Source organism: Lactuca virosa, chromosome 2 (assembly GCF_052849685.1).
Source record: "Lactuca virosa cultivar CGN04683 chromosome 2, Lactuca_virosa_CGN04683_v6, whole genome shotgun sequence".
Classification (NCBI taxonomy): Eukaryota; Viridiplantae; Streptophyta; class Magnoliopsida; order Asterales; family Asteraceae; genus Lactuca; species Lactuca virosa.
This window is the reverse complement of record NC_136427.1, coordinates 215,572,327-215,588,431: the sequence shown is the minus strand read 5'-3', so window position 1 is coordinate 215,588,431 and position 16,105 is coordinate 215,572,327. Positions and strand designations below refer to the sequence as shown.

Genomic DNA, 16,105 nt, shown 5'->3' with positions numbered 1-16,105 from the left:
AAAATAATAGTTAAAAAAGTTGAAATATTTCAACTTTGATAGCTCAACTGTGAAGGTTTGTAACTCACTGAATATAATACAAAAATCAACAAAATTATAGACTAAATTTATCTACAAACTGTAAACTAAATGTTGGAAAAAACCGCAGGTCAATCCGACTTAAAACGAATAAGTTATGGTTGTTTAAAAAATTTCACATATTACAAACTTTTAAAAATCTTGCTGAAAAGCTGAAATTTTTCAGCTTTGATAGTTCAACTTTGAAAGACGTTAACTCATAGAATATAATACCAAAATCAATAACATTATAGTCTAAGTTCATCTACAAACTGTAAATTAAACGTTGGAAGAAACTGCGTGTCAATCTGACTTAAAACAAATGAGTTATGGTTGTTTAAAATTTTTCACAAATTACAAAATTTTAAAAATGTTGCTGAAAAGCTGAAAATTTTCAGCTTTGATAGCTCAACTTTGAAAGACTGTAACTCATTGAATATAATACCAAAATCAACAAAATTATAGTCTTAATTTATCTACAAACTGTAAATTAAATGTTGGAAAAACCGCGTGTCAATCCGACTTAAAACGAATGAGTTATGGTTGTTTAAAAAATTTCATAGATTGCACTTTTTTTTAAATCGGGTCCAACCGGTTCTAAACTCGGTAAAAACCGGACCAGACTGGGAAAAAAACCGGACCGATTTTGATGGATTCCTAGAACCGAGAACCGGCCCGGGGGTCCAAAAAACGGTCTGGTTCACAGGTCCGGTCCGATCCACCGGTCCAAATGTTCACCCTTACAGTAAACTGTGTTTATTATAAACATTGTAATCTTGTCTAGTTATACACTAGGACTTAAAGGGGATGCTTAGTTCAATTAAGTTGGATATTGGGTAGCATCATATTATGGGTGTGTGTTATAGGAACGGAGAGTAGAACTCTGTTCCGTGACACTATCAGGTGTCGATGTATGGATTACGTATCGGAGTACAATAAAGTATTTCTTTGGACAACCATATATGGTGGGTCTGATCAGGCAACTGAAATGGTATGTCTGGTCATCTACCAGAGTAAGATGATAACATTTACTTGATCATTCTGGACGGTCTTATGAATTACGTTGTTAGTGCGGACTTATAACCCACAAACATAGATGAAATGGGATACCATATTCATCAAATACTCTGATGGATTAAATTGCCTTTATGACTTACAATGGCCAAGGAAACCCCTAACCGTGTAGTCAAACCATTGCTCTAAACGATTTATCAGACGAGTTGATTCTTCTTAATAATCGTGGACTAGGATTTATGAGAATCGGTTGGGATGAGTATGTATGGGTGTAAGGTTTTATAGATATCTAAGTTATGATATATATATATATATATATATATATATATATATATATATATATATATATATATATATATAGTTTGGTAATAGTTGGTTTTGCAGTTTTGATAACTGTAAATTATTGTCATAATAATATTGTGAGATTACAAACCCTAACCAGGTTTCCCAACCTGACCCACTCAAATTATATGCATCACAAATAGCATTGCTAAAGTTGTTAGAACTTGATTAGGATGCCGAGTGATTAAAAGACAACATGCAATATTGTTCGGGACCATTAAGTCTTTACGATGTAACATTGTTATGTATTGATTATGATATCCTTAAAGTTTTTGTATTTTGAAACAACATCTTTACTCAAATACTATATTTTAATAAAATGAGACAGTTTCCACAAAATGTTTTATTGTAGTGGGATTTTGCAAACAAATTATTATGATTTTAAAGAGTAAAGAAAAGTTTTTTTTTTTTTTTTTTTTTTTTTTGAAAAATAGGGGATGTCATACAAATGATCAAATGAAATTCTCTATCAAAATATATTAACCTTACTATCAAGGATTTTATTATATTCGGTCTTTATAGGAAGCGATGTTACTCCGTATTCATCAATATGACTTCAAGAATCTTTAACAACATATTCCAGACCATTATTAAAATTTGTAAATTTAAGGCTTTTTTGCAAAATATTTATAAACTTAATGAGTTTTTGTAAATAACATTTTATGGTAACTTGGAACCTGTTATTCCAAATTGGTTGTTGTGTGGTCACAAATACAACCCGAACTTTATACCAAAAATCGTTTAAATGCGAATATAGCCTAATGAATATTGAGGCGGGTTAACCCAAGGACCAACATAGGCCCAAACTGTTCATATACAGGTTAGTAACAGGTACACTCGTGAGTCGCGACTCGAACTCGACTGAAGAAGATTCATTCCTTGCTAAACCCAAAACCCTAGACAATAGACATGGCGTCGTCTTCTTCTGCGCTCCTCCGCCGCACCCGTCATCTGTCAACCGCCGTCGCTACTGCCGCCACTACCGATGTCACTAACTCAGCTTCCATGACCATTTCCAAAGCCAAATCAAAACTCAGAACGGAACACGATACCGACAAAGCTTTAGACATCTACTCAACCGTCAAAGCCAATTACTCCGCATCTTCACCTGGATCCGCACATCATGCTCAACAGATCACAGTCCGCCGCCTTGCAAAATCTCATCGTTTCTCGGATATAGAAGCCCTCATCGAGTCCCATAAAAGCGATCCTCGGATCACCGATGAGCACTTTTTATCTTCCCTCATTAAATCATACGGCGTAGCCGGCATGTTTGAGCACGCTCTCAATACATATAATCAGATGGAAGCCCTGAAAACGCCTAGATCAGCTCTATCATTCAACGCTTTACTCACGGCTTGTCTGAAAACGAAGAATTTCGATCGTGCGCCACTACTGTTCGACGAAATGCCAGCAAAGTATAGGTTCAGACCAGACGAGTATTCGTATGGTATACTGGTTAAGTCCTTTTGCGATGCCGGTAAGCCTGAATTGGCGATAGATAAACTGAAAGAAATGGACAAGAAAGGTATTCAGATTTCTGGAATCACTTACACATCGATAATTCATTCGTTGTATAAGAAAGGAAACCCCACCGAAGCCGAGAAGATCTGGGATGAGATGGTGAACAGAGGATGTTTGATAGATGTTGCTGCAAACAACGTAAGGTTAATGAACGCAGTTGATGGTGATCCCGAGAACATCAAGTCAATGATTGAAGAAATGAGCAACGCAGCCCTAAAACCAGACACTATAAGTTACAATTACCTCATGACTTGTTACTGTAAGAAGGGGATGATGAAGGAAGCAAAGGAAGTGTATGAGAAGTTGGAAGAACACTGCTGTCAACCCAATGCTGCTACATTTAGAACACTGTTGTTTTATCTGTGTAAGAATGAGCAGTTTGAGACTGGTTACAAGGTGTTTAAGCACAGTGTGAAGGTGAACAAGATACCCGATTTCAATACATTGAAGCATTTGGTTGAAGGGTTAGCTAAAAAGTCAAGAACCAAGGATGCAAAAGGGATGATCAGGACAATGAGGAAGAAGTTCCCTCCTAATCTTTTGGTTGCTTGGTCAAAACTGGAGAATGAACTTGGATTAGCTAGTAATGCCATTGATCCTGCAAGAGAAGCTAGGACATGAGCCCTGTTTGATCAATCATAAATATGGGAATAAAACCACTGATACGCACAAACATGCTGCCAATAGCCTCCAGAAAACAAGCTGTTTCACTTTCAACTTTCATCTGGTGGTTGGATTTTGTCAACGAGGTAAGTGATACAAATGTTATAATTCTAGTTAGTTTGAGTGATTTGTAGCTCAAATATGGAGCTTTTTCTGTTGCTTATTGATTTTTATTACAGTTGGAAGCTCTTTTTTGGTTCAATATCTGAATCTTGTCATTTGTTTAACTTTTTAACTCAGGTTAGAAGCTCAAATTTTGTTCTGACAATAAGCCTCCTCATTTATTTAGTGTTTTAGACTGTTGTTCATCTTGATGTATGGAATTTAATAATAGAGTTGAAAGTTAGGTTTGATACTTGATACAATATTATCTTGATAATTGCTAATCTCATGGTTTTAATGATAAGTTACTTAGATCCAGAAGAACACTAATTCAACTCACAGGGTGTTACCACTATTGGATTAAAATTTACATTTGTATTGTGTATGCATTAGGGATCATAAATTTGATCTAGATAAGCTAAAATGAAAAGAAAAAGAGTATTTAGGGATAACAACTTAAAATGCATACATGATTAGATGGAGGATACGTGTACCCAATGCCATGAAAAGAAAAAGAAGGGTTTTCATTCTCGAATCTTTTGTTCAAGATTAAGGCAAACCATTTTTTTCTGCTTGTTTATATGGAAAGGTGTCATGTTGAGGTGCAAAAACTAACACGACATGAAATCAACAGGTTTAAGATATCTTAAACCTGTTTAATTAAACATGTTGACACATCACGAAAATTAAACGGATAAGGTTAGGGTTGAGAATTTCAACTTAAAATTATGTTGTAATGGATAACAAAATTATGAAGCGATAAAAGATTTGAGGACATGTGAGTTGTCATTGTTCAAAAATAACTATTCATTTGTGGATTTTTGCTACCCCAACTCGCTGCCAAACCATCGATGAAATGGTTGAAGATGAAAATCATTTCAATTTTGATATATGTGTACTTGATTTTTCATGAAGACGAAAAGTGTTTAAAGAAAATAAAAGAAAAAATTAGTTTAAAACATACAAGGTTTTTGATTAAAAAATATATACACGGTTTTCGATTTGGATGTTTATGTTAGTGTGTACGGCATTGTTTATAGATATATGAACATGAACAAAATGATTTGTTAAATAAAAAAACACGAAAAATAAAATTTATTTGTTTATCTGTTGGTTCATTCGTTAGTCCATATCATGAACATTGTTCATGTGGTTCATTTATAGCCAGTCGACAAATAAACAATTAAATTGGTAACACAAAATTTGGATGATTAAATTAATAGAATTTGATGTTTAATGTACAATGGATTACAATTAAAACAATCTGTGCCGTGGCTCAAAGAGCAAAGAGCATATTAGTGATACCCCCACATCTATGCATATTCCAAGTCTCTAAAACCGATCATATCTGCTTAAAGTTGCTTTCAAACTTTAACCGATAATCATTTCTAGTACACAATAATCCAATTTTTAATCACCACCCAAAACTGTACTCCATCTACTTTCCTTATATATCAACATCCATTACCCACCACTCAAATACACGTTTAGTAACACTTATGTTTTCTGTTCACATCTTTTTAAACTTTTCAAAATACACAAAAGAAGAAAAACTCATTTGGTATATGACCATTTCCTTTTCACTAAAAAAATATATATGTTTCATTAGGTTTAAACTTCTACACCTCATTCAAGTTGCCATTTATAAAAAAAAAAAAAAAATTGTAAGTTGATTTATGTTTGATAAATAAAACAAATGTTTTATCAAGATTTGAGTTGAAAAAAGGGGAAATGTAAATAGAAAACGTTTAGCCAAACACATGTTTTGCCAGTCCCACAAAAAATATAAAAGACAAAAGCTTGATGAGCATATGAACAAGCATTAGGCCATGGATGGACTTCCACTACCATACATTCATGAAGAAACTAAGGCCCCTTCAAAATGATGGCCGTTTAGTGACAAGTGTATGGAAAACAAAATCTAACAGATTTACTCACTCCATTTCGTAACCGCCAATATGTCATAATCGGTTGCTGTATCAATCCTGTGTGCTACTCGTATCAACATATTTCACAAAACAGCTCGATGTTGAAACCAATCATAATCTAACCAGCAGAAACTAGTCCTAAAAAAATATTTTAATGATTAGGACCAATCTCAATCCTGACTGACTGACTAGACAGTCTTTAAACAGTCACACCCAATTCATGGTCCTCATGGTCCTGGGTGAGTGACTAAATGTTTTAGTTAAAAACTAAAAAACCTACGTAAAATTTGACCACATTTGGTTAAAACTAGTTTATTAATATAATAAGATGACATAAATTCAGAAGTGTGTTGATTTTAATTTTTTAAATAAATTGTTTCTGATACTTGGTTCGATTTGTTAAAGAGTGTTTATTATAAATAAAAACAAAATTACGGTTTTACCATTCTAAACTCTAAAAAACACCCACAATCAAACATATCACAACCTCATACTTTCTGTGTTTTCATCACCATCGACGGACACTAAAGCTTCACATCATGCATGATGCATGGTTTTTATTTTTTTGTCTATTATTGCAAAATGGATTTCATAAAGAAAGCTTAGTAGCTTACCACGTGTTCAACTCAAGTGTGACCACAATCCCATGAACAATAATAATACTTCATACTCTTTTGGTACCATATAAGCTTTAATTTGTTTTAAATAAGCAATCTCAAACGCCTATGTTAAACATACAATATTAATAATACCTTGTTGGAGCATTTTTTTTAAGACTTTTTACTAATTATTAAATGATCGAAATTTAATTTTTGAAGAAAAAGAATATATGAAAATGAAAAGAAAAACGTCCTAAACCGAACAAGTCTTACAAAGACTGGTTTTTTTGTTAAGAAAGACCAGACTGTTTAGGACCAGACGATGTGCATGTACTTCACTAACAGCCAATAACCGGGTCCATATTTTGAGAGAAACCTCCAAAATTTCGGGTCAATTGTTGATGGGTTATTTACCCAAAACACCAAAAAAGCCCCTCCTTTTGTGAACTGGCACTCGCAAAAATATTATAGAATACGGATAATGAACATTGAAGCGAAGGCCCCCCATAAATAAAGTACAACAAGGATGCTTATTGCTTAACATAGAAAAATACCAAAATACAATATAAATAGTAAACCCATTAAACCAACAATATACAGAATAAGACACAAACACCATCTCTCTAAACCTCTCATTATATACATTCATTCTAATTCAAATTTCAAACTCTCACTCCTACACCTTTGACCATAATTCATGGGATTCTCTCAAACTATGGATGACATGGAATTAACGCGTGTTTATGTCCCCGGACCTCTAATCGTGGGTGCTGGACCTTCGGGTTTAGCTATAGCCGCATGCCTTAGAAAACAAGGGGTACCCTTTGTAATTCTTGAAAAAGAAAATTGTTTAGCATCTCTATGGAGACTAAAATCATATGATTCCCTTAAGCTTCACTTACCCAAGAACTTCTGTCAACTCCCTCATTTCCCCTTTCCTAATCATTTCCCAAAATACCCATCCAAGGAACAGTTCATCGCTTACCTCGATTCTTTCGCCAAACACTTTTCAATTCGTCCCTTGTTTGGGTACGAGGTTAAGAGTGCAGAATACAAAGCAACTTCCGATGGTTGTGGTTTGTGGTGTGTGGTGGCGAACCAGACGGAGTTTGTGTCGCGGTGGGTGGTGGTGGCCACCGGAGATAATGCCGCCCCGGTGGTGCCAGAGTTTGATGGGTTGAGGATTTTTGGCGGGAGAGTGATGCATAGTAGTGAGTATAAGAATGGAGGTGAGTTTAGAGGGAGGAAGGTTTTGGTTGTTGGGTGTGGGAATTCGGGGATGGAGATTAGTTTGAATTTGTGTCATAATGGTGCGAGAGTTTCTTTAGTAGTAAGAGATAAGGTACATATAACATATTCTTCTTTTTGTTTTTTAGTTTAATATTTATTTGATATGAATTACTGAATAATTTAAAAATGTATGCAGTTGCATATATTACCTAGGGACATTTTAGGAAGATCGTCTTTTGCGATTGCAGTTGGTTTGCTAAAGTTGTTTCCTTTAAGATTTGTTGATTGGCTTCTAATTGTATATTCACGGATGACTCTTGGAGACACAAGTAGGGTTGGTATTGTAAGACCTAAAGATGGACCTCTTAAACTCAAGGGTAAAACTGGAAAAACACCGGTTTTGGATGTTGGATCGTTATCTAAGATTAAGTCTGGCCAAATTAAGGTAAATATAAATCACTATAACATAATCCTAGTTAATCCTATTTTCGACTAAAAATTAAATTCTTGATTTTTTATAGGTTGTAGGTGAAATCCAACGATTCACATCTTGCCATGTGGAATTCATTGATGGAAAAGTGGAAGAATTTGATTCGGTAATCTTGGCTACTGGTTACACAAGTAATGTAGCTTCATGGTTAAAGGTACAATCTGCAATGCATGAGCATACAACATGATAATGCATCCTTAGTGGGGCATTTAATTTCCAAATGTATGTTTTTTGCATTGATTGATTTTTTTCTTGTAGGAGGAAAGTTTGTCTGGACAAGAACAGGGTAATAATACCAAAAGTTCATGGATCGGTAACATGAAGGGCAAAAATGGAATTTACAGCGTAGGCTTCACAGGGCAAGGCTTATTTGGAGCTTCAAATGATGCAGAAAGGGTAGCAGAAGATATTGGGAGACAATTGAACTCATATAGAAAGCATCTAAGCTCAAAGATTAATCCTTATATGTAGCATGAAATAGAATCAATATCTTTTTGTTAGGGTAGTTTTCATAAGGCTATCTTTGTAATCTAATTGTCACCACAAAAAAGAAATTATGCAGTGATATATACAAAAACTACTTTGACCTTATGCTTTTTTTTAATAAATACTAGCAAAACGAGTACTTACTAACAAAAATTTTGTGCTTGAATTGGAGCAATTAAATCTCGATATCCCAGATGCTCTCGGCTTTTATGGTTGGTTTCTTTTTCTTATCTGCTAAATTGACTGATACAGAAACCTGGAAGGCATTAAGAACCAAATGTCAAGATCTGTTGCACAATGAAATCCAAAACATAGCATGCCCAATTCCAAAGTTACGCAAATTATATCAAATAACTGCAATTCCTCTGTTACAGTGTTACTAATTCAACATCTCTATCGTTGTTATACATTATAAGCTACATAAATTACATCAATAAAGTGAAAGTTCAGAGAGAATTTACCTTGATGCTTCTATTATTAGAGGATTTCCTTCTCAAATCCAACCCTAAAACCCTAGTGGATGACTGATACGAAGCCCTAACCACACTGTCATCGTCAACTCTCCTTGACACAGCTACGTCCCACGAATTCTCAGCAAAATCATAGCTAGGCTCAATAGTCGTCACACCTCCATGCACGTAATTGTACTTCACCTTACAGCTCCCAGGCTTAAATCCGTAATAAGCTGAAACCTTATGATTAGAATTCAACGCTAGCGTACCATCCAATGATGTCCGGTTCTCAACTACCGAGTGTTTATACGTCAAGTTCAATGGCTTCTCGTTAATCTTAAATGTATTCATGAACTGAAATCGCACATCCTAATTTCATAGCAAAATTAAAGTATTAGCTGTAAAATGGAAATCTAGATGAAAATCAAACATAAATACTCATTTGCACCTTTTTGGGGACGATATAATCGACGACGAAGGATCCAGGGCTTTCTACGGATAGAGTAAGGTCGTTTAAAAGAGGGCCGTTAAAGAATGTGCCACCAGTGAGGGAAGCTTGTAAGTTGACGCCGCCGGCGTTCACTACTATGGAACCCGTGCCGTCGGAATTGTTGGCGTCGTAGCTTCCTCTGAATGAAGCCTTCATCTTTTTTTTGGAAGGGAGTAGAACCAGAAGATGCTGGAGAGTTACAAGGGTTTATCAGGCTGATGGTGGGAAAGGAAAAGAATTCTGTGATTTTCAATAATCTTGTGGGCTTTTGGTCACTATTTGTAATTTAACGAGCTCTTTTATCGATTTTGGCCGATCGCTCCCTCCCTTTACGCAATGATTAAAACATTAAAAAGAAAATTTACGTGATTGGTCCATGTAACTTTGCCGTAAATGACAGATCCTTTATGTATGTAGAAAGATATTTATACCATTTAATTTAATTTTATTTACTAATTAAGAATTAAACAAAGAACAAAATATGTCGGAACAAATTTGCTCAAGATCATGTAGGGTTTGTCGAAATTTGGAGGTCGGTTGTTTTCAAGATTAAGTAAAGTTTAATAAAGAAAGTTTTACAAAAAAAATCAATATTTTGGTCGATAAGAAAATTACTAACTAGCCATAAACCCTAATTATTTATCCATTTTTAGCCTAAAATTATCACTTATCCTATAATAACCACTAAAACTGTAGGTTTCCTAATTCGCACTCTTTCTCCTAAAACCTACGGTTTTAGTGACATCTATATAATTTTTTTTCCATTTTCGAAATCAAAACGGTAGGTTTCTTATAACCTACGATTTACTCTCTAATGTTTACGGTCTTTCAAATAGTAGTTTTTGAAAACCTACGGTTTCATCAAGGAAACTTACGGTGTACAAGCATTCGAAGCACAATCTGTGCATTGTCTACTTGTACACCGTAGGTTTCGTATGAAGTCTACTGTTTCATATTTTTTTTCACACAAGAATCGAAAGATACATGGTTATTCTATGAAAGCTCAACTGAGAGAAAATAGTAGTCTAACTTACTAGAAAATTACACAAATGACCTAATCTGAATACTAAAACTCTATATACTATGGGCCAACAAGCCCTGAAAGAGTAGACGGCCCACGAAACATTATTATGGGATAAATGCTAATTTTTGGATAAAAATTGCTAAGTAATTAGAGATTATGGCTAGTTTAGTAATTTTCTCTTAAATAATTATTTTCCAATATCATTTAATAAATATTCAAACCAAACAAAAAACAAATTTCATTAAATGTCGACCAAACACAACGAATTCCAATCCTATCTAATTTCAATTCCATCATATTCCATTTTGTTTGAGAGATTCATTATTTCCAAAACATTTTACGAAACATATATCACAAAATAATATAAATAACAAATAAATCGAGATTTTAACAACCTTGGTAGTTATATAAATAACAAATAAATCGAGATTTTAATAACCTTGGTAGTAAAGTAGTAACAGCTCTCATCTTGGTGTATTAATGATGGTTAATTTTGTAGCAACCAATCTCATTATCAATTTATCATAAGAAAATTATTTTTGTTATAATACACATATAATTACTAACTGCCTATGCGTTTATATATTGTTTGTGTCTATTTTATTTTACAACAATGGAGAAACACAGTTTAACAATATAGAAAAATCCACGGATTTTGATGTTAAAAAAAAGTACCTTAAGAGAAACAAATTAAGCTAACTGTATCCTTATGTGCATACAATACGATGGAAAGTTTGTGAAAGTATGAACAAAATAAAGAGTAAAAATGATGCAAGATTTGGTGCCTAAATAAATAAATAAATACAAACGTGTAAAAACATATAAAACTGTGGGGTATAAATATAATATAATCTTCTCTACTTTTTACGAACTGCAAACCAATATGAGGAATTTAACGAGTATAAAAAAAGAATGGCTCTTGGATCTAATCAATCGACAATCACCTATACTTTCTTGGAAGCCCCGCCTTGTTGTTGTTTTGCTGTGCATGCCTTAAACTTAATTCTCGTAAATTCTGTTAAAACCATATATAAAATATAAAATTCACATCAGAATTTGTTCCAAACCTAAAACTATGCACAATATACTTTTAAAAAGTATGAACATAATAACAACATACTTGTATTTCTTACCTATAATAGTTATGTATTTATTTTAATCTTTTCTTTATAATAGCAATGTACTCACGTTTTGCTACCAATATAAATTACATATTGCTATTATCTCGGTGTAAATATGTTGCCATTATGAGTAAAGTTTTGTAAGTACTTGTTATTATGTGTAAAAAATGAATGTACGTTGCTATAATGAGTTACATATTTGCTATTATTGGTAAAACAAGATGTAAGTATGTTGTCATGATGGATAATAAAATAAACTACATTGCCTATCTCGCTAAAAAAAAAAAAAAAGGCAAGGTAAATATTGTACGAAAAGCAAAAAGAATCTCATAGAATGTTGACAACCACCCTTCCCCCTCTCTTACCAACAAACAATTTCAATTTGGATCCTCAATGTAGTAGCAGAAGCACCATCTCCATAAACTTGTTTTTGTAACAACGCAAGCTCTCCTGAGTGCTAATATTTCGGTGTTGTTTGTTTTGGAAGTGGTTAAATGTCTTTTGTCTTTTTCCATGTTTGCGGAAGAAGACGTGCACTTGCGAAACGTCTACCCACCAGAAGGGAAAAGTGCTCCAAAAGTACTTTTGTAGAAAAACAAACGAAGCGAAGCCTTCATGTATCTCTCTCGCTAGAGACTCGCACACCCCCTTTATTACTGACTTACAAAACTCCTTCATGAGTGATTTCTTACGATCCTACTTTTGATAGCATTTGTCCAAGACTTGTCTTTACAAGCTCATCGTACGACACTTAGTTCTCAAGTTAAGTCGGTCTAACTCATACTATAAGAGGGATACGAGGCAACACAAGAGCACACCAAAGCTAAATGTGAAAAGGAATTCACGAGATGACTCTTAAAATGCTTACAAGGAGAAGAACTACACAAGTTATAGGATGTCTACAAATGAAAAGAGACAAACTTATATTTAATCGAGGTCTTCCAACAATATAAATAGACAAGTGCGAAGGACACCTTTTCTAGAATACTTTACTCCTTTTCAATGTATTTACATGAAAGATCCTTCTTCCCTCCTATCAACTCTTCTCTTGACCCGTGTAGATGGTTTCAAAATTTTAAATCTAACTTCATGTATTACATCAAGAACTTAGAAAGCCATGACAATAAGCCATAAAGGTTGACTGCTGAAATGAGGTGTGTTCATGCTTTTAGCTTTTACTTACAACGAGTGGTTTAACTTTAAGCATGATTACAAATCTTTTGACTATAAATCGACAAAAGGGTTAAAGAACATGTATGTATGATTCTTAGCTTAACTGGTTACCCTTTTCAACTTCTACTAAGAAGGTAGCTGTGCAATAAATCTAGGATCAGTTCATGATGTAATCAGTTTTTTCCTACCAACACAAAAAGAAGAAAAGATTACTTAACAATCAACACCCTTCATTCAACAAATGGTTGAATCAGACATAACTATCATAAGAAAAATAAAAGAAAAGATGGTTGTTTTGGACAAGCAGGAACTGCTATTGCTAATATTTTTTTTGTTTTCTGAAAATACCCTCAAATGAGCAATCACAACATTCACACACAATGCAACCATTTGAAAGAAATTCAAAGGTAAGTATCTCTGTTACTCAATCAAAGCTTGGTTCTTTCTAATGTCACTGTTAAATTAAGATTTATGAATTCAACATAGAATCTAGGGCTTTAGGTACAGTACGCACCGTTGATTGGAGAGGAGGAGGATCAAGATGAATAGAGTGTAAAGACATTCTAGCGATCTCGGATACGGCAGCTTCTCTCACTTCAGGTGTGTCGCTTGTTAAATCCTCGTAAGCAGCCACAAACGCTTCCTGCCAGAATCGAGGTAATCTGATCCTACGGCTATTGGTGTATACATCCCACATATGCTTCACCACTTTCTCTCGCTCCTCCATTTCCTATTCAAAACCAGAAATCAGATCAATGAATCCAAAGAAACACGGAAACATTCACAGAGAGAGAAAAGGACGGACAAGGACGTCGAAATCGTCATAGATAGGAGGGCCATTAGCGATGTCATCGGATAATCGGTTGAGGTTGCCGACGGAGAGGCGGAGAGTGACGGTGCCTGTAAACATTGACCAAAATGCGAGGAGGATAATGGCGGCGAGGGCCCAAAACTTGTACCGGCCTCTTCTAAAGATGCTATACTCTAGGGTTTCCTTCTTATTAGAGATCAATGCCGATGATGAATATATTGTTGTGGGTGTTGATATCGGCAGGGAATCCTCATCCCTCATCTCTCCTCGGATTTAAACCAACAATGCAAAATTGAAACAAATTTGCCTAATTCAAACAGTGTTCATCATGACACTGTGACATGAAACTGTGTGAGGTTTTTGAGATAGAGATTACCAAACACAGTGCTCAAAAGATAATGGAAGAACATGCACAGCAGTTATGGGATTGCTTGGATCAATCTTTCATCAGATTCGCTAAATTCCAGATTGTCAATTTTGAAGCACTGTGATTTGGGGTTACAATTGACATCACCGCCATGTTCATTATCGTTAGTACTTAGTACTGCTCGTCACCAAGTGGGTGGACATGGACCCATGATGGGCCCAATTGGATTTGAAGCCCAAAATATAAAAGTATTTTGGTTAGTTTCAAGTTTAAAGCCACTATAGATAAAGATCGGCAATATTAATTAACTTTTTGGTATGTTTATATTTGGGTAAATATTTTTTTTATTGTACACATCTGGATAACAAATTTGTTGGAAGTGTTCACATATGACCATTATGACCTGCTATAGCAGGTTAAATCCTACATGTGAACGCTTTCAACAAGTTCGTTACCTAGATGTGTACAAAAAAAATAGTTACTCAAATATGAACAAAACGAAAAGTAAAAATTAAATTACACGAATGGTCCCTATGGTTTGGGAGAATTTATGTTTTTGGTCTCTAACTTATTTTTTTAACTTGGATGGTCCTTATTGTTTATTTTTGTTGCACGTTTGGTCCTTGTCTTTCCTAAAAAGATTATTGTGCCCTTATTAATTTATTTTTTAATTAATTTTTTTATTTATGTATTTATTTTTTACATATTTAAAAAAAATTAATAGACCCCACATATTTGTATCTCTCCTCGGATGATCCCTACTGTTTATTTTTTAATTAATTTATTTTTTTAACTTGGATGATCCCTACTGTTTAACTTTGTTACGCGTTTGGTCCCTGTCTTACCTAAAAAGACTATTTTGCCCTTATTAATTTCTTTTAATTAATTTTCTTATTTATGTATTTATTTTTTTATATATTTAAAAAAATTAATATACCCCACATATGTGTATCTCCTCACCGTAAACCTGAAATCACATTTGATAACTTTATATTGGGTCTTACCGGTCACCATCCCATCTCTCATCGTCCCCAACTTCTATTTCTTTTCCATCTTTAGTAACATCAACGTCTTCACCATCCTTCTTTTTTTGGTACTTCAACCCCGGCGAACCAACACCATAACCTACTGTCTCTTCATCTTTAGTGGGTTGTGGTGTTGATTCGACGGAGTTGAAGGACCGAAAAAAGAAGGGGTGCTGAAGACGTCGATATCACTAATGATGGAAAATAAATAGAAGTTGAGAAGGATGAGAGATGGGATGTTGAGGAGATACAGATATGTGAGGTCTACTAAATTTTCTTAAATATATAAAGCATAAGTACATAAACAAGAAAATTAATTAAAAAAATAAATTAATAAGGGCACAATAGTCTTTTTAGGTAAGACAGAGACCAAGCTCGTAACAAAATTAAACAGTAGGAACCATCCGAGTTAAAAAAATAAATTAATTAAAAAATAAACAGTAGAGATCATCCGAGGAGATACAAATATGCGGGGTCTATTAATTTTTTTAAATATGTAAAAAATAAATACATAAACAAGAAAATTAATTAAAAAATAAATTAATAAGGGCACACTAGTCTTTTTAGGTAAGACGTGGACCAAACGCGCAACAAAAATAAACAATAGGGACCATCCAAGTTAAAAAAAAAATAAGTTAGGGACCAAAAACACAAATTACCCCAAACCATAGGGACCATTCGTATAATTTACTTTTACTTTTCGTTTTGTTCATATTTAGGTAACTATTTTTTTTGTACACATCTAGGTAACGAACTTATTGAAAGCGTTCACATCTAGGATTTAACCTGCTATAGCAGGTCATAATGGTCATATGTGAACACTTCTAACAAGTTTGTTACCTAGATGTGTACAAAAAAAAGATAGTTACCCAGATGTGAACATACCGAAAAGTTAATTACCTTAATAAGTCATATTCCCATAAAGATTCCATGACAAAAACTAAAATGGTAGAATAATATCAAATAGGATTAGGGGTGACCAAAAACTAAACCGATAAAAGAAAAACCGCAAAAACCGCAATAAACCGCAACCGAAAAGTCGAAACCGATGGTGCAAATTTTATTTTTTTAAAAAACCGAATTTATTGGTGCGGTGCGGTGCGATTTTCATCTAGAAACCGGACCACCAAAACCGAACCGCACCGCAAACTTATTAACAATAAAATAAATCACTAATTTATATTATACAATTATACATATTATTTTA

The 16,105-nt window shown here is 34.1% G+C and overlaps 4 protein-coding genes across 4 annotated transcripts; 2 read left to right on the top strand and 2 right to left on the bottom strand.

The window, feature by feature from the left end:
- The first annotated feature begins 2,209 nt into the window (after positions 1-2,209).
- On the top strand, positions 2,210-3,946 carry LOC145160187 (small ribosomal subunit protein mL103 (rPPR7)-like). The gene is made up of 2 exons (XM_079079296.1): positions 2,210-3,686; positions 3,841-3,946. The coding sequence occupies exon 1, from the start codon at positions 2,323-2,325 to the stop codon at positions 3,556-3,558; it is 1,236 nt and encodes a 411-aa protein (XP_078935422.1). The 5' UTR covers positions 2,210-2,322; the 3' UTR covers positions 3,559-3,686; positions 3,841-3,946.
- A 2,893-nt stretch (positions 3,947-6,839) lies between these two features.
- On the top strand, positions 6,840-8,530 carry LOC145160185 (putative indole-3-pyruvate monooxygenase YUCCA4). The gene is made up of 4 exons (XM_079079294.1): positions 6,840-7,571; positions 7,656-7,904; positions 7,981-8,103; positions 8,208-8,530. Exons 1-4 carry the CDS (start codon positions 6,927-6,929, stop codon positions 8,418-8,420), a joined length of 1,230 nt encoding a protein of 409 aa, XP_078935420.1. The 5' UTR covers positions 6,840-6,926; the 3' UTR covers positions 8,421-8,530.
- On the bottom strand, positions 8,359-9,654 carry LOC145160186 (outer envelope pore protein 24, chloroplastic-like). Its single transcript, XM_079079295.1, has 3 exons — positions 9,336-9,654; positions 8,897-9,256; positions 8,359-8,691 (listed from the first exon to the last, which is right to left on the bottom strand). Exons 1-3 carry the CDS (start codon positions 9,531-9,533, stop codon positions 8,611-8,613), a joined length of 639 nt encoding a protein of 212 aa, XP_078935421.1. The 5' UTR covers positions 9,534-9,654; the 3' UTR covers positions 8,359-8,610.
- A 1,492-nt stretch (positions 9,655-11,146) lies between these two features.
- Positions 11,147-13,893, bottom strand: LOC145160184 (uncharacterized). Its single transcript, XM_079079293.1, has 3 exons — positions 13,501-13,893; positions 13,210-13,425; positions 11,147-11,416 (listed from the first exon to the last, which is right to left on the bottom strand). Exons 1-3 carry the CDS (start codon positions 13,765-13,767, stop codon positions 11,342-11,344), a joined length of 558 nt encoding a protein of 185 aa, XP_078935419.1. The 5' UTR covers positions 13,768-13,893; the 3' UTR covers positions 11,147-11,341.
- Positions 13,894-16,105: the final 2,212 nt, after the last annotated feature.

Bases quoted from the DNA above. Each gene is read 5' to 3' on its own strand.
- LOC145160187 (XM_079079296.1), top strand. From the start codon at position 2,323: ATGGCGTCGTCTTCTTCTGCGCTCCTCCGCCGCACCCGTCATCTGTCA.
- LOC145160185 (XM_079079294.1), top strand. From the start codon at position 6,927: ATGGGATTCTCTCAAACTATGGATGACATGGAATTAACGCGTGTTTAT. The intron at 7,572-7,655 runs GTACATATAACA...AAATGTATGCAG, and splicing joins CTTTAGTAGTAAGAGATAAG to TTGCATATATTACCTAGGGA. The intron at 8,104-8,207 runs GTACAATCTGCA...TTTTTCTTGTAG, and splicing joins ATGTAGCTTCATGGTTAAAG to GAGGAAAGTTTGTCTGGACA.
- LOC145160186 (XM_079079295.1), bottom strand. From the start codon at position 9,533: ATGAAGGCTTCATTCAGAGGAAGCTACGACGCCAACAATTCCGACGGC. The intron at 9,257-9,335 runs GTGCAAATGAGT...CTATGAAATTAG, and splicing joins ATTATATCGTCCCCAAAAAG to GATGTGCGATTTCAGTTCAT. The intron at 8,692-8,896 runs GTAAATTCTCTC...AATGCCTTCCAG, and splicing joins CTAATAATAGAAGCATCAAG to GTTTCTGTATCAGTCAATTT.
- LOC145160184 (XM_079079293.1), bottom strand. From the start codon at position 13,767: ATGAGGGATGAGGATTCCCTGCCGATATCAACACCCACAACAATATAT. The intron at 13,426-13,500 runs GTCCGTCCTTTT...GGTTTTGAATAG, and splicing joins ATGACGATTTCGACGTCCTT to GAAATGGAGGAGCGAGAGAA. The intron at 11,417-13,209 runs GTGCGTACTGTA...TGGTTTTAACAG, and splicing joins CTCCTCCTCTCCAATCAACG to AATTTACGAGAATTAAGTTT.